The sequence below is a fragment of the Haliaeetus albicilla genome, chromosome 9 (genome assembly GCF_947461875.1).
Source record: "Haliaeetus albicilla chromosome 9, bHalAlb1.1, whole genome shotgun sequence".
In the NCBI taxonomy this organism is placed as follows: Eukaryota; Metazoa; Chordata; class Aves; order Accipitriformes; family Accipitridae; genus Haliaeetus; species Haliaeetus albicilla.
Window position 1 is genome coordinate 31934209 of NC_091491.1, and position 20175 is coordinate 31954383.

The 20175-nt window shown below is 52.7% G+C and overlaps 1 protein-coding gene and 1 pseudogene across 1 annotated transcript; both read left to right on the forward strand.

Moving 5' to 3' along the window:
- Positions 1–5998: 5998 nt before the first annotated feature.
- Positions 5999–7741, forward strand: SST (somatostatin). The gene is made up of 2 exons (XM_069790758.1): positions 5999–6242; positions 7224–7741. The coding sequence occupies exons 1-2, from the start codon at positions 6105–6107 to the stop codon at positions 7434–7436; spliced, it is 351 nt and encodes a 116-aa protein (XP_069646859.1). The 5' UTR covers positions 5999–6104; the 3' UTR covers positions 7437–7741.
- Positions 7742–13758: 6017 nt separating this feature from the next.
- On the forward strand, positions 13759–17830 carry LOC104325568 (cytoskeleton-associated protein 5 pseudogene; annotated as a pseudogene).
- Positions 17831–20175: the final 2345 nt, after the last annotated feature.

Here is a 20175-nt window from a genome sequence, read left to right on the forward strand (position 1 = left end):
GACTCGGCGACACCGTCGGGGCTTGCTTTCTTCTGGCACCTTCGCTGGCTGGCTTGTCCCTGCTTTCCACGTCCCGTGTCCCCCTCCCCGGCCCGCAACAGCCCCGGCCCCACGTTCGGTTCGGGTTCGGGACCCTCCGGCTGGATTTGGCTGTATTCTGCCGGCTCTCCACGAGAGGGCAGGCGAAGACGGGGTTTAAGCAAGGAGTAAAGGGATCGGTCAAAAAAAAAAGAAAAGAAAAAAGAAAAAAAAAAAAGAAGAGAAAAAAAGAAAAAAAAAGAAGAGAAAAAAGAAAAAAAGAAGAGAAAAAAGAAAAAAGAAGAGAAAAAAGAAAAAAAGAAGAGAAAAAAAGAAAAAAAAAGAGAAAAAAGGAGAAAAAAGAAAAAAAAAAAAGAGTATTGTAGCCCTGCCTGGGATATCCGCTGCTGTCGGGGAAAATCTTACAACCCGGGGAAAGGTTTGCAGGCAGGAGGCAGGTGCTTGCCTGCAGCTTGTCCCCAGGGCCAGCCCGTCGTGTGTCCCCCCCGGTGCGGGTCTGCTGTGGGGAATGACCTTCTGCAGCCCGAGTGGCCGGGAGCAGGCTGAGAGCCGTTGGGATCCCCTGGGCAGGATCCTGTGTCACTGGGATGCACGCTGCCTGTTCGTGGGGTTGGGCCCAGGGCCACCTGGAGCCTCCTGGCCTGGGCTCTCCGAGAGGGGGCCAGTGTCACAGCCGGAGGGAAGGGAGGCCCGAGCTCTTGCTGCGGAGCTGGTGTTCATAGAGGCGAGTTATACAGGGAGAACGAGCAGAGGCCCGTACTATTTCATGTGCTCACCCATCGGTATCCATCACCTCTTGCCTTATGCTAGTTATCCTTACAGCACGGGTCAGCATCTGTTTGTACGGTCCCTAACACAGCCCCATCCGTAGCTCCTAGTAGTCACTGCAGTACTGTTCTTAGCTCATCCTGTTCACCTTTGCTTCTGCACACGTTTGTGCTGATCTTTCCCTTGTCTGACTTCAAGGGGGCTGCTTTCAGCCCTACAGGTGCCATGGCAGCATCCTAGGAGGCTGAGACTGGGCATGAATCTCAGGTAGCAGCAGCAGAAATCCTGAACACAGCTGGGGCTCTTAGACAGAGACATTGCAAAAATTAGGTAGCAGGATCCCTTGTCTGTGAACCTCCACAGCCTGGCTCCCCTCCCACTTCGCTACCTGGAACAGAAATCCCAGAGGCCGTGTAATTAACGGAGAGTCCAATTCTTTTGGATTTGTGCCCAAGTTTTACTATAGAAACAGCATTTTATTCAGAAACCTCTCAGGGCTATTGCAAGTCCATGTACAATCCTGACACCACCACTTATTGAGCTCTTGTGTTTCGTTATCACTCAGGCATGACCGACTGCTCTTCTTCCGCTCATCTGTATCTCCTGGGGCAGCAGCATCCCTCCACAAGCATGAACCTGCTCTATTAGGTTTTGAGCAAGCTGCAAGAGCTGTGGGGCTGTGGCAGCTTCCCCACTGCCCCACAGCACCGGCTGCACGTCCAGAGCCAACATGAGGAATTTCATGGCCCTGGCTCCCAGAACACAGCTCAGCCCTACCAGGTTGAGTGCTAGAATATAAGAAAAAGGGGTTTTCCTTGTAAGGTAGTGATACATGGCAAAACTGTCCTGCTCATGAAAGCAGAGCTGAGGGAGTCTGGAGAGCATTTTGTAGGTGATAGCCAGGGAGGCAAGATGCGATGAGAGCCAGGCTTGTGGCCTTGGTGACAGCAGAGGGCACGCTTTGCTGGTACAGCACTGAATGTGCAGCCTGTGCACACAGTCCCAGGCATGGCTGGACTGCTCTGGATCTGTGGACCGAGCTGGAAACGTGGGGGTAAGGAAGCAGTCACAGGAATTCAATGCAATTCAATCGTCTGCAAAGCCACATGCCCTGCAGCGCTGCGGCAGAAAGAAAGGAACAGAATCGCCTTCACCGCAGCCGAGCGGATGATGGATTTATCTGGCTGGGGAATGAGCATAAAAAAATTCAGAGCACACTGATCCCATAGAGGAGCGGGGGGAGGGGGGACTGGGAAATCAATCTGCAACTTATTCTCTGCTCCATGCCTGTGCCAGAGTCATAAGGATGTCTGGAGGTCTGCCCTTATCCCTTCCCCAGGAGCCCTCAGAAGGAGACAGTCCAAAGATGTATGGAGCAGATCGACTCCCTTTCTCCACTCCCTCATTGCTGGTTCCTTCAGGTCAGCACAAGATGGTTTTCTGAACCAAGGCACATGTTTTCCTCTTCGTTTAAATGGTATTTTTCCTTTAGGTTTTCCTTGGAATGAAATGTCAAAACTTTTCAGATGGAGAACATCAGAGTGATTCTCCCAAATACCACCTGAGATCACAAAGAGCTTTCGTCCATTCAACATTTTATCCATCAACAAGGCTCAGACCTGATGGGAACTCAGTTTCTCTCCTTTAAACAGGCTGAGATGTTTCTAGGGGAACATTCCCACTAAAGCCCTGGCGCTGGTTCTGCCTCCACTAGCCTCACAACCTCAGCCGAATTCCAAGAGGGGAAAAACAGCCAAGGTGGATGTCAGAGCCTTCCTGAGGCTGCTCTGGCTCAAGAGCCACGTGATCTCCTGATGGTGCACAGAACCAGAGAGCGGAAAATGAGCACACCCTTGCTTTCCTCAGGTAAGCGCCTGAAATTCAGTGAGACAAATCCAAGACATTTCCCTGCAGTAATACTTTTCCTTTTGCTAGAGGACGCCGGTGCCAACTCCTCCAGCCTCCCCCAAGCAGGGGTGGGGAGCAGGGGGACAGCCACTCAGCTCCAGTGCTGCACAGAAAGGTGGGGTCAGACCCAACCTGGTCTTCCAAACCTTGTCCCCCTGTGGCTGGAAGAGCCACAGTAGCCAGAGTGACCATCAAAACCTGAGATCCCCAGTGTGACTGAGGGTCTGTGCTTGCCTGCAACTTGACTGTAGGGAGCACATCTCCAACTGCAGCAACATTGCTCCTAGCCCAAAGCCCTGTTGGGCACTATTGCTCTGCAGCAGGATGCCCTGCACTGGCAGATGGCCAGGGACAGTTGGCAGGGCACGGATGGGGTGGATAGATGTTAAAACAAAAAACAAAGGGTGGGTGAAGACAGGGCCTAACAAGGAACACCTCTGGGCTGAAAGTCTTTAGTAGGGATGAACTCATGCACACAGAGGTGCTGCAGGTAGTTGGGGATGAGCAGTCTGGCCTCTTAAAACCCCTTCAGGACTCAAGTCTGATATCTTCCCCACTTTTATGCCAACATGACCATACCAGTTTCCTAAAAGCAGCCCTGCTGGCCCACCCAGAACCCATCCATCTCAGACTGAGCTCTGCACCTCTGCAAAATCCCCTTAAATGTGTCTGAGTCTTGCTGGCCCCACAAAAAGTTGTCAGGAAACAAGAAAGATGGGGAACTCATCAAGGGGGTTGTTCCTGCACTGTGCCAACTCCTGCAGCTCCCATCTCCATGTTGGTGTACAGATGGGTCCTAATGGTGCTGAAATGTAGCACAGTTTTCCATCCCATGCAGCAGTCCAAGGCTGCACTCTAGCCCATTGCTATACCCTGGGAAATACAGACACTGAACTGATCCCTGCAGCAGGGCAGTGCAAATCCATAGCTGTGGCAGCTCAAGGAGCTGGTAGCCATTCCTCCCCACTCAGGAGTGATGGGGGTTACCAGTGTCCCCTCCCCTTTGGGGTGACAAGCTGAATGGGAAAAGGGTGACAGGCTGGACAGTTATCTACTGTGTGAAGTGGCAGGGGACATTAGGTAATGGCTTCCAATAGCCACAGGGGAGTCTGGAATAACCCAGCGCTGCCTCCCATTTCCATCTCTGCTCCTGCCCAATACGGCACCCAAGCAGGCTGCTCTGCACTGGGCTGCGGGAGCTGGGATGAGCTGCTGGGGAGTTGGGACCCTTTGCAAAGATGGTCCAGGCTGGCACTGCAGTGTGCCACAGCTGGGTTGTGCTGTGCCAAGGATGAGAGCCTGGGGGCTACAAAAGAATTCTATTCCCAGTGCAAGCAAACTGGGAGAGCCCAGCTTGCTGCCACTGGTATGGCTGGGAGAAGTGGGGAAATTACTGTTGCTGGGAGAAACCATCCCTAGGAAATCTCTCTTGAATGCAGGCAAGAGGGCCAGGATAGGTTTGCTGCCCTGGCATCTGCTGCCTTGGCCATTTACCATGCCCAGGACTGGCTCCGCTTCTTTGAGTGCAGGAAGAGAGAGATGCTGGTCCAGCTGCTAGCACAGGGACATGGTGGAGAGAGAAGCTCTAGGAGTCATGGCCCTTGGAGCCAATCTGCTCTTTTTGGATCCAAATCACTCCTGTTGGCCTTGGCAGGAGGCTGTGTCCTGTGCCTGAAACAAGGGAATGTGTTTGAACCAGAGCAGGGGCAGACTCCTCTCTACCAGTTCCCCCAAAGCAACACCAGTGCTAGAAGACAGATGGGGTCCCAGGAGTGCAAAGCTTGGCCTCGTTCAGGTCAGGCAGCTGGGGAAACCTGGCTGTAAAAGCAGCACAAGTCAATCCAACTCACAGGGTCTCCTGGGCTACAAGTGAAAGCTTCTTCTCTCATGGGTGTCATTCATTTTGCACCATGATTTGGGGACGACACAGAGGATGAAGGCTATGAGTGGCTGCAGATGCCTGTACAAAGGAAAGGAAGGCAGCCCCAGTTCAGCCCAGAGGTCTGCCTGGTCTGGAACCAGCAACCAGCACCAATTCGTCTTGCTGGACTGTAAAGCAGAGCAGGAACACCTCGGTTCATGCTTCATGCTCCCAGGTCAGCCTCAGCAAACCCAGCCAGCAGCACCAGGATTGAAGCGGGTAAGGGACATTAATTCAACATGAAACAAAACATCCTTTTAGAGGTTTCTGGAGACCTTTGTGCAGTACTTGGGTCCTTGTCCCCACAAGCCTTTGACTTTCCTCAGCTGGAAATTGAGACAGGAGAGCCCCTTATACCCCTTTTCTGGGTGGTAGCAGAGCCTCTTCCTTGCACATTGTGCTCTGCTCCTGCCAGCTGGGAGATAGCTGAAGAGGCCCGTCCTTCGGGGTGACAGGGCCTTGCCCAGTGTGGGCATCAGCCAGCTCACGGGGACAGGCGTGGGGGAGACAGGAGTGGGGGAGACTGACCATCCCAGCGGGACAGGCACATCTCCCATGGGGCCAGCGGGTCCAATGGCCCTGGGATGGAGACAGGGGTCCCTGCAGGCTCAGCCAGGGACCTGCACGCCCCGACCGAGATTCCAATTTGTCGCTGCTTCCCCGAGCTACAGAGCTGTCGCAGAGCCGGGGCACTCTCCCGGGAAGCTGCCGGCTGCCAGCGAAGCTGCCCCGACGGCCGGTGGAGCTGGCCGGGGCCGGGGAGGGGATGTCTGGGCAAGGTCTGGGGCCGGAGAGCCCCCCAGGGGCCGGGGAGGCAGAAAGGACCCCCGGGGGTAGCTCAGCATCCCCCACTCCCTGCTGGAACCGGGGGTAAATCCACCCCTAAGGGGACCCTTTCCAGCTCCCCGGACTCTGCAGCCGTTTCTTACCCGACGGGGCGGGCAGCCGCGCTAGGGCGAGGGGCTTTGGCAGCGGGACTGCTGGGGGGGCTTAGCCCTCCGGCATGGGGCTCAGACCCGCGGCGTGGGCGGTGCACAGCCGGGACACCCCCCCCCCCCACCGCCGCGCCGGGAGGAGGGAGCGGATGAGCAGGATGGGGGGCTGCGGAGGGGGCGGTGATTCGGGGAGAAAACGCGCCGGGGGTGGGGGGCGGCCGGGGGCTGCCCAGAGGCGGGGGTGGGGGTGGGGGGGGTACTCCGGGGGTACGGCGGACGCTTGGCCGGCCCCGGGCAGAGCGGAGCATCCCCGGTCCCGATCCCCCCCCCGCCTCCAAGCCCGGTCCCGGGCAGGGACCCACCCCCGTCGGCGTGGGGCGAGGGGGGCGCCCCCGCCTTGACGTCAGGAGAAGGGTTTATAAAGGCGGCGGGCGGCGAGGAGATCCCCAACGCCGGAGCCGAGCCGCAGCGGAGCCGTCAGCGCCGACCCGCCGCCGCCTCCGCCTCCTCCCCGCGCCCGACCCGCCGGCGAGATGCTGTCCTGCCGCCTCCAGTGCGCCCTGGCCCTGCTCTCCATCGCCCTGGCCCTCGGCACCGTCTCGGCCGCCCCCTCGGACCCGCGGCTCCGGCAGTTCCTGCAGAAGTCCCTGGCTGCCGCCGCCGGGAAGCAGGTGAGAGCCCCGCGACGGGGCGGCCGCCCGCCGGCGCTCCTCGGGCACCCCGCTGGGCACCCGACGGCCCTGCTGCGGACCCCCGCTTCTCCGCTGCGGACCCCCGCTTCTCCTCCGGAGACCCCCCCGGTTCCCCTTTGCAGACCCTCCGTTTCCCCAGCAAGAGCCCCCGGCGCTCCCGTTGCGTACCCACAGCCGCCCTGCCGCAGACCCCTCCGGTTCCCCGCCGGACACCCCGGTACCCTCAGTGCAGACCTCCAGTTCCTCGCCAGACCTCCCCAATGTCCCCGTCTCAGACCCCAGTTCCCTGACAGATCCCCTGGATCCCTGCCGGGGCCGAGCCAACGACAGGCTGGGCAGCTGAGGGTGGGAAGGGGAGACACCCCCCCAGCCCAGCTGGGTGCTGGGTGGGGGATGAGGAGCAGCCTCTGCCAGGGCAGAGCCCCTAGTGAAACTCTCCAGGGCTTCTCCGGGGCACTGAACCAAGGCAGCTGCCCCGGTGCAGCAGGAGGATGTGCTTGTCCATGCAAGGTGGCAGCTGGAGCTTAGAGGGACAAGAGGAAAAATAACCCCCAGTGAGAGGGTGACCCGACTCAGCCTCCCCTGCGAGCTCCCCCAAAGAACTTTCCCGTATCACTTTAGCATCTTCGCTGAGTCCGGCACAGTGTGCTGGAGCAGTGGGAAGGGAAGGGATGGTGATATGGTGCTCAGATGAGTTCATTCCCTGCCACAGCCAGGACAGTGGTTTCTTCCCCGCACCAGGTAGATGTCAGCGCTCTTCTGCTCCGCTTTATTTTGTAGGTGCAGCTGCTGCGTAGCAGCTGTCGGGCTGGGCTCTTTGGAAAGCTGGGGCTCCCCTTCCCCAGAGTCCTGCGGTCTCTAATCTAAGCACAAAGGTGTCTTAGAGGGACAGAGTGGTGAGCCCCCAAAAGCCACGGAGTAACTGTGGTCTCTCGCTCTTTCTCTCTCTTCTCCCCCAAGGAACTGGCCAAGTACTTTTTGGCAGAACTGCTCTCAGAGCCAAGCCAGACAGAAAATGAAGCCCTGGAGTCTGAGGACTTGTCCCGAGGGGCTGAGCAGGATGAAGTGAGACTGGAGCTGGAGCGCTCGGCTAACTCAAACCCCGCTCTGGCACCCCGGGAACGCAAAGCAGGCTGCAAGAACTTCTTCTGGAAAACTTTCACATCCTGTTAGCTTTTGAAACCCACCTCTCCTCCCCATCCATCCCTGCCTTCTTCCTAGCCCCCTGCCCTGAGCAGAACCTTCACCACAAGAGGCGAAGACTGTAAATATACAATCCACGGTTATGGTGAAATTAAACAAACAAGGAAATTTTGAGTTTGATTTCCAGTTGTTTTAATAAAACTTTCTGTTCCAATTGTACACAATTTGCTTGAGTTGTGATTTCTGACTAGTTCTTTAATGACATGCACTCTGCAACTCTTTCAGATGTACTATTTTTAATTCTTTGTTGCAATAAAATTTATGTTTCAAACAGTGATGCTGAGACTTGGTGGTCAATGAGAAAACCTAAGTCACGTCTCAGGTTGCTTGACTTAGAAATGCCGCCCATCTCAGGGCAGCAGCAGCAAACAGCATCGACACTCACACATAAGCACGTACAGACAAGTATCTCTTAGAGTGGGTTTTTTTGCTGTGGTCTTTCTAAGGGACCTAGAGACACAGTGGTTTTTTAGATATCAAATCCATGTAATTGTGGCTGAGTCAAATCCACAGCGCTGGCACTTCAGTCGGTCTAGAGGGTTTACACCCATCACCAGAGGCATCACTATAAATCACAGCCATGTATTCCAAGTGATGGGGATCATAAAAGTGGTTCACAGTACAAGTTTACCCCACACATACCTCATTCCTTTCTCAGCCACAAACGCTAAAAGGATTTCTTACCTGGCATATTTTACTCCTTGCAACATCACTGACAAACACTGCTTCTGGGATTCCTTCAGAAAGTTTTCCTTTGTTCTGCTGTGCAGGGGAAGGTTTTGCATCCCTGTAAAGCTGAGATGTTAACCCCGTGCCATCAGCCCCTCTCCATCTAATAAGCTGGTTACAGCAGTTTTTCTACCCACTACATATCATCATTAAAGGCAATATTAGAAGGTTCACTAGAGTCAGAGGTAGCATCAGGAAAAAGACATGCTCCTCTCAATGGAAGAGAAATTCTTCGTGCTTTTGCAGAGTCTCTTCCCTTTCTGGCCATGCTGGTTTGTGACATGCAATCGTGGGTGAGTTGAAGCCATAGAGCATGCATCCTGCACAGCAGACAGGTATCAGTTTGATGAGAAATTCATCATACAGGATTAAAGGTAACAAACATTTTGTAGCCATCAGATGTGAAAGAAAGGTGAAAACCAGGGGATCTTAGAGATGTTCATGGGTGGAGGGCTGAGCATGACCCTGGCCGAGGTGGATTCCCCAGCTGAGGGCTTGTTAAGCTGCCTCTGGTCTGTGCTGAGCGTAGCTCTCTGTGGGGCATCGTTCTTGATGGCTTGTGGGCCGTTGCCTTTATTCTTGGTCTGCACCTCCTCTCCCTGTGGGCAGGGGTTTGTTGTTAGATTCGGGTTGGGGGCGGGTGAATCCCTTGTCATTGGGAACTATAGCAGTGCCAATATGAAATCCCAGCTCTGCCACGCTCACTCACCGCAGGGCTCGGCTGGGCTGCTCCACAGCCAACTGGCAACAGGCGAGGGCAGCCAGGGGGACGTAGCCGGGGTGGGGAGCTGCTGGCATCAGCCCCTCCGAGCCCAGAGGCAGGACTGGATGCTGCCCTCCCTGCCTGCAGCAGGGCAGCCGTGGCTGCTGCCTGTGCTCCAAGCGGGGTTAGGGGCTGCCTGCTCCCTGCCTGGCTGCTGCCCGCCAAGCTGGATCCTGCACCTGCTGGAGAAGCCTTGCTGTGACATGATCCTGCACGTCCCCAGCTCCTGGGAGCATCCTCTCCTCCTGCCTTGTAAAAGGGACAGGTTTTGTGGTGTGACAAAACCAGCCTCCACTGCCCCACACGCGGTGCGGTTAAGGGTTTCGCCCTCTTCACCGGAGCTGGGTGTGTTGCAGACTGGGCAGGGACTGGTGATCCTCCTGGTGCTTTTGGGGGGACAGGGAGAGAGCCCTGGCACACATGGTACCCTTTTTTCAGCCCCTGGATTTCTGTGGCTGGTACAGCTGTGGAGGGTGCAGGATTAACTCACCCTTGGGAGAGGGGGAGGGCTGGCATTGTCAGGGGGGAAGCCTTCAAGAAGACATTTGAGAAGCACAGGTAATGTAGATCGTTTCTCAGCCCTAAAAGCAGACAGGGTGAGAATAGGACCCTGTTTGAAAGTATGGAGACAGACTCTCTGAGGAGAGAGCAACGGTCCTAGCTCATGTCTGATTCCTTTGCTGCTGTGCATCATCAAGGGAGCAGATTTTAGGGGATTCGGTAAAGCAGAGACCTCCCCATCCCTGGCTGCTCCCTCTTGTCTTGACTGAGGTTCCACTTAGTCTTCAAAAAGCAGCTAATTCTTAAATGCTGAGACAGCCTCAAGACAGCAGCTACAGGAACAGAAAGGGGGTGGAGGTGCCAGGGGCTTGAATATTCTTATGCACTGAGTCCATCTTTCATGGGATATAAATAGACCACTACTCGCCTGAGGTTTTTCCTCTTGTTCACTATGCTCAGCCAGTGCTTCTGAAAGGAGTTTAATCCTGCCAATTGCTGGAGTGAAACTCATCACAAAGAGGGATGTGGATGATCCTCAAGCACAAGCAGGAATTAAAGACAGAGTGATTCACACGCTACGCCAGCCTGTTTCAGCAATACAGCTGGCGTCACGTCACGGCAGCTTCTGCAAAGCTTAATGAAGATATACTGGTGGAGGCATGTGAGAATGTCCTCAGTTTAGAGGCAGAAAGACAAACCTGCTCCTTCTGTCAACTCAAGAGCTCCTGGAGTTTGGGGAGACGGCTCCCAGGGTGTTAAATTCGGTAACGCCACATGTAATTGCACTGCGGCAGTGCCAGCAATCCCAGGTGCTGGAGCCGTACAATGCAAGAGATGGTCTTGCCCTGCTAAGCTAAAAAGACTAGAAAGACAAAGAAAGATTTATTGCTTCTCTTTGACAGGGGGGAATTATGGGGTAAAGAGATTAAATGGCTATATTTAAGCCCTGGCCACACAGCCATGAAACAGCGTCCTAGGCTAAGAAGACTCTTGCTGGGCAAAGCTGAACCTGGGATGAGCACGTCGGTACGGTCAGCTTCCATGGGCCAGACCTGCTGAAGGAGGGAGCAGTTTTTGAGATAGGTTTTCAAGTGATGTTCTCTGCAGCTCAGAGCCAAGGCTCCATGGAGGGGCAGCCTCAGCACGGGCCTGAGGGAGGTTATGGGCTGTGATGATCCACACACGGCTGATTCATCTCCCCTCTTGCACTCAGTGTCACGGGCAGACCCAGAGCAATCCCCATTCCAGCAGATACCTACCTTCAACCTGGTGATTCATCTGAGGCAGTGCAGGGAAATGTCCATGAGGAACCACATAAAAGGGCTTGAAACTGCTGTCTGAAGAGTTGCTTTTAATGAAAACCAGAAAAGATTGTATAAGGCCTGGAAACACACAACCCCTGATGGGAAGTCAGTGATGAGCTTCTCAGCATCCCCAGCAGCAAACTCTCCCACTAATGATGCCGGGGGGGGTCATTCGCTCTAGCAAGCAGGCCAGGATTTTTTTTATGTGCAGCCCAAATTGGTAAAAAAGGCAAGTCTTCTTTGGCCCAGAAGGCTTGCTGGTGACGGGTAGTTTGAAGCGATCCTAGCTGTGGTGCAGAGGAAGTACTTGTGGCATCCAGATTTCATAGCCTGGGTCCACTCTGACACCAGTTTACTCCTTTTGGCTCTGCAGAAAAGACCAAGAGCCTGGACCCATGGGCACAACTACCCTTCACCCAGAACAGCCTGTAAGATGCTCTGCACTGCCTTTGCATTTACTTTGCCTCTGTGGCTCCTAGCAAGCATTATACCATCACTCTGATCCGCAGCTACTGGGAGCATCTCGGATTCCCAGACTGCTGCTCTCACCACCGGAATCTTCTTCCCTTTCATCCTGCCCAATCCCAGCACCTCCAGGGAGCACCGGAGCAACCCCCAGCCCCCATATGGGTCAGCACCAGGCATTTGGAAAGAAGCACTTGCTGCTGCAACTGAGTCCTAATTCTCTGAAAGCAAAGCAGCAGGATGTTTACTGACCAGGGTGAGAAAAGCTATACCTAGGCAATAAAAGTTATTATGATAAAGGAACAGGCTGTACTATCTGCTCTCTGAACACCTTCTGACTCTTTGACAGCTTCTCACCAGAATAATGCAATAAAACTCACTTACACTGAGCATTTTCTTCTCCTTTTTCTTTGTTTTATTAGGGAATTATTTGTTACTTTTTGTCAACACCTAATTGCACTTCTGAGAATAGTGGTTTGGCCAGATGCTGTGAGTAACTCAGAAGGCTTTTTGGATCCCAGTCTTAGGAGGCTTACCCCATAAACAACTTGTAGAACACATAAAAAGTTAACACGGTCACAAAAAAATGACCAAGTTCAGTTTTTCTCATACGTATAGTGCAAATGCCAGTTTGTGCCATGAACTAGTATTTCCAACATTATCTGACAAAGAAACCCACCCGGTTGTTCAATTAACAAAATTAATTTAATGAAGATTCCTGGTGTTTCCTAAGGAGACATTCTCTGAAAAAGCATAGACCAATGCACTCCAATCCAGACTTTGTTCATCACCTGGGCTGGCTGCTGGACCAGAGAGAGAGGGACTTGGTCCCGCACACAATGCCAGAGCATCCCTCCCGATGCTCTCCGTTGCCTGCCTCCCCTTCCCATGCAGCTGGCTCTTGCAGCCAGCAGCCTGCCGTGCTCGGTGGTACGGACGGAGGAAGCGCTCGCTTCTGGCCTCCAGCCCTGGCAAGCATTCCCGGGAGGTTAGCCGAGACATGCTCCTGGGTCCTCCCTTGCTCGTCCCTCAACCCTCGTTAGGAGATTCTCCTGGGTGCAGAGCAGAAGTCAGTGAATCCCTCCCGGCCCGGCAATAAGCCCGGTGCTGCTGTGCCCCGAGGTAGAGCGTTTGCTCCCTTACACAGCTCTGTGTTCTGCCTTCAAGGAAAACCTCTCCTTTTGCTCAGGACTGAGGTTTAAGGAAGAAAAAGGATCCCCCTGGAAATTGGCTGTCACAATTGCAAGGCTCATTTGTAAATCTTTGCTGCCACCTCTTTTCTTCCCTATTTTACTTCTTGTGCTTGTCAGGGTTTGTGATTCTTCCCAGAGGCTCAAATACCATATTTCTTTCCCTGCATTTCCACTCCCCACACCAGCCTCTTCCCCAAAGGGTGCATTGCTGAGCACAAGCCCAGGAATGGGGTGCACTGCAGCCAGCAGAGAGAGCCAAAGAGCACAGATTGTCCTATTTATGGTCCGTATCTGTAAGAGCAGATGCTTAGGATGGGTGTCCTCCGTGCCAGGGGCTGTCCGAGCTCTGGTTCGACCTCACCACAGGGAGACGGGCTGAAGACAGGGGTCCTGCAAAGAGGGGCTTTCCATGGAGCAACACTTTCGGGGCCAGAGTTGTGTGAGGATGTAGGCAGTGCTGTTGCACTGACAAAGATTTTTCCCCCCAAACTAAGTGCCTGCTTTTCGTTTCTAAACGGCATTTCTCATGTCAGAGTTGCCAATTTTTAATAGGTTAGAAGAAAGTTAAATAACATGAAAGTAAGTAAGTGAGCTGTTCTATCTAGGGTTAAATGCAGTGGGGTTTGTTCTAATGGCAACCTGTAAGAAATCACTTCCATGCAAATCTCCTTCCCCTCGTATTTTTTGTTCAGTATCCAAAACAACTCCTTATTCCCTCAGCTCTTCTGAAACTTCACAGTCTAAGCAGCAACAGCAGGGGCAGAGGGAGGAAGGGCTGTGTCCAGTTAAAGGCTCACAGGACCAGATGGCCTGTGGTGATGGAACTTTGTCACACTGTGTGGCAGTCACCATTTCCCAGGCAGAAGAGCTCCAGGCTGCAGGAGACTGCATCTCCCATGGCTTGAATAAACAGCCCGTGGAGGCAATGGGGGCTGGAGGTGATGTTACCTGTGCTGATGTCTTCTCCTCCCAGCTGCAAGAAGTGGTCCTGGACCTTGGAGTCTCAGATGCCCCTGTGGGAAGAGCTGTAGCTGCTTGTGGCAATGGGACACCAGCACACCATTGTGGCTCCCCGTGGGCTGTCCCCCCAGCACAGCTGGGGTCGCACCAACCTCACAATGGCTGATGCTCTCCGGGGCTGTTCCATGGGCTCCATGCACCCTGCCAGGAGGGGCTCGAAGCTGCTGCCCTAACATCTCCATCCCCTCGGCATGGCCTAGTGGCAGGGACACCCAGTAATACTCTCTTGGTCCTGGTTTAGAGACCTTGGAAGGAAACCTCACCATCCCTGGAAGGACAGAGGCCAACAGCAAACAGGAAAAATGGGCTCAAACAACATGTTTGAACTGGAGCTCTCAGCAGCAGAGTGTAGGGAAAAGGTGGCATCTGTTCTCCCTGAAACCTGCATACAGTATTTGGAAAGCAATGATTGGAAAGAGAGGATTTCCAGCATGGATATCCTTCAAAAGACTGTCGGTGAGTTGAAGAAAAGTGAGATACCATGCCAAGCCCTGGTGAGACTGCTGTCACAAGGACGCAAGGAAACAAAGCTCCAGGTGATGGAGAAGAAACTTCACACCATCACCTTGCTGGCCCAGAAAGGGCACTTCTCCAGAACATCTGCTCAAATCGTCCTGGAAAGTGTGGTGGAAATGGTGGGAGATGTGTTATGCAGCAACAATGCTCAAGGAGCCCTGACAGCCATAGCAGAGGCATGTTCATTGCCTTGGACTGCAAAGACCGCTATGTTGTTGGCCTTCTCACAGAATAACTCCAGGATCCATTCCAAGTTCTTGGACTGGCTGTCAAATGCAATTCTGGAGTTTGGCTTTGCAGGGATGGAGGCCAAGGAACTGGTCAATACCCTGAAGATCGCTCTTGCTGCTGTTCACTCAGGTGTGCAGAGATCAGCCATCACTTTGCTGGGGGTTATTTACCTGTACATGGGAGACTCACTGAAAGCACTGATTGAGAGTGAGGAGCTGCCCCTTCTTCCCCAGATACATGCTGAGCTGGAGAAGCTGCATGGACAGGTCCCACCAATTCCCAGTCGTGCCAATCCCAAGCCATGCCCAGGTGACAGGGCCCAGGAGGACCCAGGGGATCACCGAAGGACTGAAGCCATAGACATTGGTGACAGGATCACACCAGAGCTGGTGTCAAAGCTGCAGGAGAAGAACTGGACCATTCAGAGGGAGGGCCTGGAAGAGGTTGCAGGCATCATTCAGGATGCCAGATTCATCCAGCCAAACATAGGAGAGCTCCCAAGAGCCCTGAGGGCTTGTCTCTACAACTCGAACCCCACCCTGGTACAGATGGCCCTGAGGGTCCTCCAGCAACTGTCCGCAGCCATGGGTTCAAACGTCAAACAGCACATGAAGGACTTGGGCTTTCCCCTCATTGCTCTGTTTAGGGAAAGCAAAAGCAGCATGAGAGCTGCTGCCCTGGCTGCTGTGAATGCCTGGGCTGCACAGATCAACGTATTGGAGTGGCTGGATGGGCAGGACATTTCAGAAGATCTAGGTGAAGAAATGCCTTTACAGAAGCAAGAGCTGGTGCAGTGGCTGGCTGAACAGCTGCCAACCCTCAAGTCAGCTCCCTCGGACCTGCTTCGGTGTGTGCCTCACCTCTACTCTTCCCTGCAGGACAGCAATAGGGATGTGCAGACAGCCTCACAGGCAGCCCTGCCTTTCTTCATAATGCACCTTGGCTTTGAGAAGATGACTGAAGCCACCAGTGCGCTGAAGGCAGCTGCAAAGGACCACGTACTTGCGATACTAGAGAATGTCAATGACAGTAAGTCAGCCCAGTCCACTGCTTCTGCTAAGTCACTTCCCAGACACCCTAGACTCACCACCATGACCGCTTTCCCCTCTGTTCTAACCACACTACCTGCAGCAACAGCCTTCTCTTCACAAGCGTCAGCTAAAGAGCCAGCACCCAAAACCAGTGGAGAGGAGAAGCAGGGTCCCAAGGAGCCCAGGTCAGGAGAAGCAGTCCTGAAACACACAGGTGCAGCCAAGGGAAATGCACAAATGAATTCCACCCTGAAGGATGGGGTCAGCAAACTGGGACCTATCTTCATCATTGTCCCCAAGGGGAAAGAGCAGAGAATGAGGGATGAGAAAGGCAGAAAAATGCTACAGTGGAACTTCACTGCTCCCAGCGACAGGTATGTCAAGCAGCTGAAAGCTCAGATGAGCAGTTGTGTGTCCAGCAGCTTCCAGGTGGAAATGTTCCACTCCAGCTTCCCGCACCACATCAAAGCCTTGGCCATCATGGCCAGGCACTTAGAGACAGAGAAGGAAGGAGTTATCAGCTGCCTGGACCTGATCCTGAAATGGCTCACCCTGCGTTTCTTTGACACCAACACATGGGTGCTTATCAAGAGCCTAGATTACCTCAATCTGCTGCTAACCTTGCTGATCCAAGAAAGGTACCAGCTGATGGACGATGAGGCCTTTTCCTTCCTCCCATACCTGATCCTGAAGATGGGGGAGCCAAGGCAAACTGTTATTAAATTGGTGCATGCTGTCCTGAAGAGGATGTGCCTGGTGTATCCAGCTAAGAAGGTGTTTGGCTTTCTCATGGAAGGCATCAAGTCCAATAACACTAAGCAGCAGGAAGGCTGCCTGGTGGAGATGGGTTATCTCCTTGAAACGTATGGCCTGGATGTATGTTACCCAAACTCTAGCAAAGCCTTGAAGAGGATAGCTGCCTTCCTTGGAGACCAAGACAGTGCTGTTCATAGTGCTGCTCTAAACGTAATGGTCACAGCTTGCAAAACTCATGGGGAAGCCCTATTCAAAATGGTTAGGGATCTTCCTGAAGAACGTATGAGAAAGCTGGGACAAATTGCAAAACAGGAACCTGGCAGGTCAAGTGTTTCTTCAGCTAAGTGTTTCAGTGAGAAACCTCAGCATGATTCAAACACAAGATCTGAAGTCACCCATCAGTATGCAGGAGATGCACCTTCAAAGCTAGAGCCCACCTGCTCTCAAGGAGGGAATTCCAATATGGTGGATGTGGCTCCCCAGACACTGCCTCCACGTGTAGGTGAGCAAGCAAGCAGGCTGGTCTCCAGAAAATATAATCGCTTTAGACTGAAGCATATTATTCGGCTAGAAACGATCCCTGAATTCCAAACCCTGCCTATCTCCTCAGACACTGATGACACATGTCATAACATGACCTTCACCATTAATTCCCTTATTTGTCGCATTAACAGTGGTGATACTGACACCAGCATCCAGGCAATGAAAGAAATTGAGGAGATCCTGAGACAGAAGAACAAAATAGAAGCCATGTCTGGGCACATTAATGAATTCCTTGTAGCCAGCTTTCAATCACTCAAGTTTATCCACCAGCAAAAGGAAGCAGATAAGAAATGGGGGAAGGAACAAATCATTCTGCAATGTAACTGTGTCATCCAGGCCTGTAACTGTGTCTTCCAGGAGACGAAACTGTCTCAGGAGGTCTCAGTGGAAGTGCTTAAGGATGTAATGAACAATCTCTTTACCTTAATGCTAGACTTCCTGGACGGAGACGTAGAGGAAGATCGGAAGCTTGTACAGTCCATTAATGTCCTCATGAAGAGGGTATTGGAAAAATCTGACCAGACGAGGATTTTTTGTGCCTTGCTGAAGCTGCTCCAAGGCAGCCTGACTGCTGAGGGCAGCCCAGATAAGTTTTCTGACCTGCTGGTCAAGTGCCTGTGGAGGACCACACGGCTTCTCCCAGGCACCATCAGCACCATCAACCTGGATGAAATCCTGCTGGATGTCCACATGCTCATGAAGGCTCTCTCAAAGGAAAAACTGAGGCAGTACACAAACAAACTTCTGCTGTGGACCCTGAAAACTCTGCTGCACAACTTGTGCAAGCTGAAAGGAGTGAGGATCCTGAACCACCTCACCCTGATTGAGGACACAGCTGGCTCCGAGGTGGAAGCTTACCTCCGAAAGACAGTCAGTCCTACTGCCAAGCTGGGGGCAAACGAAACAGCTGTAGGAGCAGGGGAGGAGGTCCCCTGGGCAGCTTGTGGGGTTGCAAAGGACAAAGCAGGTAATCTTTTAGAGAGCATCTTCTAAAAAATTTGCTTCAAGAAGAGTTTGAGAGAGGGTCTAGAGGTGTTATATGAATGTAAGAAAAAATGGCCAGAGGGAAAGTTGGAGTCTTTCCTGGACAACCTCTCCCTCTTCTTGCAGAGCTAGGTGAAGCAAAGCCTGGCCATCATCTGGACAGAACAGGACATGAGAGAGCATCTTCCTCCTTCTCCCTTGGGGATGTACCCTGAGGTGGAAGCATCTCCCCTTAGATCAATGGGGGTCCCAGGAGGGACCCTAAAGGGGAAGGAGATGATGCCAACCTGCCACCTGGAAAACCTGCCATTCGCCTGCAGCAGCACCACAGCCTTGAGAGCAAGACAGCCCACGTCAGGCTCCCTGCCAGCCAGCTCCCCTCGAAGGATGCCAATGTCATGCTTCTCCCTCCTTTCCAGGGCTGCACAACGGTGATGTCCCTGGGAGCATGAAGAACCACCAGCAGAAATAGCACTGGGACTTCAGAACTAGCCAGCCCTCCTCCACACACACATCAACGGGCAGATGGCGTGAACCACAAACCAATAAAGAAGAACTCCAGCATGAATACCGCGTGAGTCATCTTTGCACTAGCACCCCAGGGCTGCAGCCCCCAGGAGCTGGTCCCAGTTTCTAATGATGTCTCTCTTGCTGTTGTTCAGAAGAGCAAAGGGTGAGGCAGGTAGTGTTGAGGCACAGGCACTCAGCTGGGGAGCATTAAAAGCATGTGTGTAGCTAGGGAGTGTCACTCCAGCTCGGGCTGGGCTCCTTGAGTGAGCATGCGGAGGCTGATCCCTTCTCCAAGGGGTGCAGGTAAATAGAAAGAAGAGCAAATTGCTGCTCTTTCCAAAGCCAAAGAGGAGGTAGGTCTTGAGACCAGCAGATGTGGAACCCAGGCAAAGGGAAGAGGGTCTCCCAGGTTCCCTGTGTGCTGCAGGGAACAGCTATAGGGTTTGCTTTGTTTCCAGAGCTTAAAGTCTTCATGTTTCCATGTCACAGCACAACTTTTTAGCCTTTAAAAAAATAAGGTGGGTGAGACAGATACCTTGGGGCACAGCTGAACCCAGAGCACACAAATCTGGCCGGGGCACAGGGCAGAGAACCAGTTGGCGTGCTGACCCTGACTGGACAACCTCCACAGGGGTCCTGACATGGGATTTTCTAGCAGTCAACATGTTCATGGTTAGTAAAGTATCAGGCCAACAGTGCCCTGGTTCCCGGCTGGGAGCAACCTGAAGAGATCGGGGCTTTCAAACAGCATCTCTACCTTTCTGCACAATGGCCACCGGCTGCACAACGAGCCTACCAAAGGCAAAGGTTGCAATAGGAAATACATTAGGGAAAGCAATTTGTACAAGTTTCTGTTTTCTCTTAGGTAAAATCAATAAGACATAGACTTTCAAACCCACTTCCACTTGTCAAACTGAAACAGTTCAAGAAAGCAGACTTGCTATGGACAACTGCAGAACATCAATGCCTCATCCCAGCCCATCCCTTCCACCAGGGAGCACACTGCTGTTCTCATGTAAAACCACTTTGATTTGTCTTTAACACCCCTCTTGCCTGTAAGTTCCTGAAGGTAGGACTCCTCAGCTTTGTGTCGGGTATAACAGTAAGCACTTCAAGGATGCTCACTAAATTACAAGGCTTATTTACTAATAGACAATTCAGCCAATTACAAAATGCTATTAAGCGTTTGTACTCAGGCAGAGAGAGCTAGCTGCCTGGTGAACATGGCAAACCAATATTTTTAATTAAAATAAGAAAAAAGGAATATGCAGTCTGATCACTGGCCAACAAGAAAAATACACCCCAGAGGTCTCAAAGTGTAATTATCCTTTCTGAATGGCCAAAGTGACTTGTTTGCTGCAGAATATAATTCTCTCTAACGCCACTACGAAGTCATGGACACCTCCTCACATACCCCATTCATCCAGTGCTGTACCTGCCCAGGGGCTGCTCCAGTACCCATGAAATCAAGCTCTGGTACATCCATATCTAGTTTCTGCCTTACTTTCTGGGTGGGTAGCTAGAGGATTCACAATGAGAACATGGATGAAGCCTCTACAGTTTCTATTCTTTGATTCCTTCCTGCTCTGTCCTTGGGACACCCTCTCTTTTTGTGCTGAAGGACATAAGCTTTGAGGCTGGAGTGGAGCAGTGTAGCTTACATGCAATGCAGTTGGGTGCCATTTATGTGGCCATCCAAAAGTAAATTCATACCCCTGTTGAGCTGTGAGGTCAGGTGACTGGACATGCTGTTCCAGAAGGTTTCCTTCAATGCTGTGCTCCCTTTTTGCTGGTAGTCAGTGCCCCATGAGCAGCAGTTTTTACAGCTTCCTCACCACCGAGTCCTGGAAATGCTCTGTACAGATGCACAAACAACATTCTGGCACAGTTACCTGGGAGGGCTGTCCTTCTACTGCCCTGTCACTCAGTCCACACTGAAACTTGCCCAGTAATAGCATTCTCTTTGCAAAAGCCTCCCTGGCAATGTGCTATCACCAGGCTGTCCTCCTGACCCATGCTGCAGCTGCAGTGTTGCATCTGGCACATTGCTAGAGGAAAAGCCATTAACTAGCAGACAGCACTCATATGCTGAGGCCACACACTATCTTGTAGCCGGAGGACACAGGCAGACTCCTCTTCTATAATGCTGAAGGCCCGATCCAT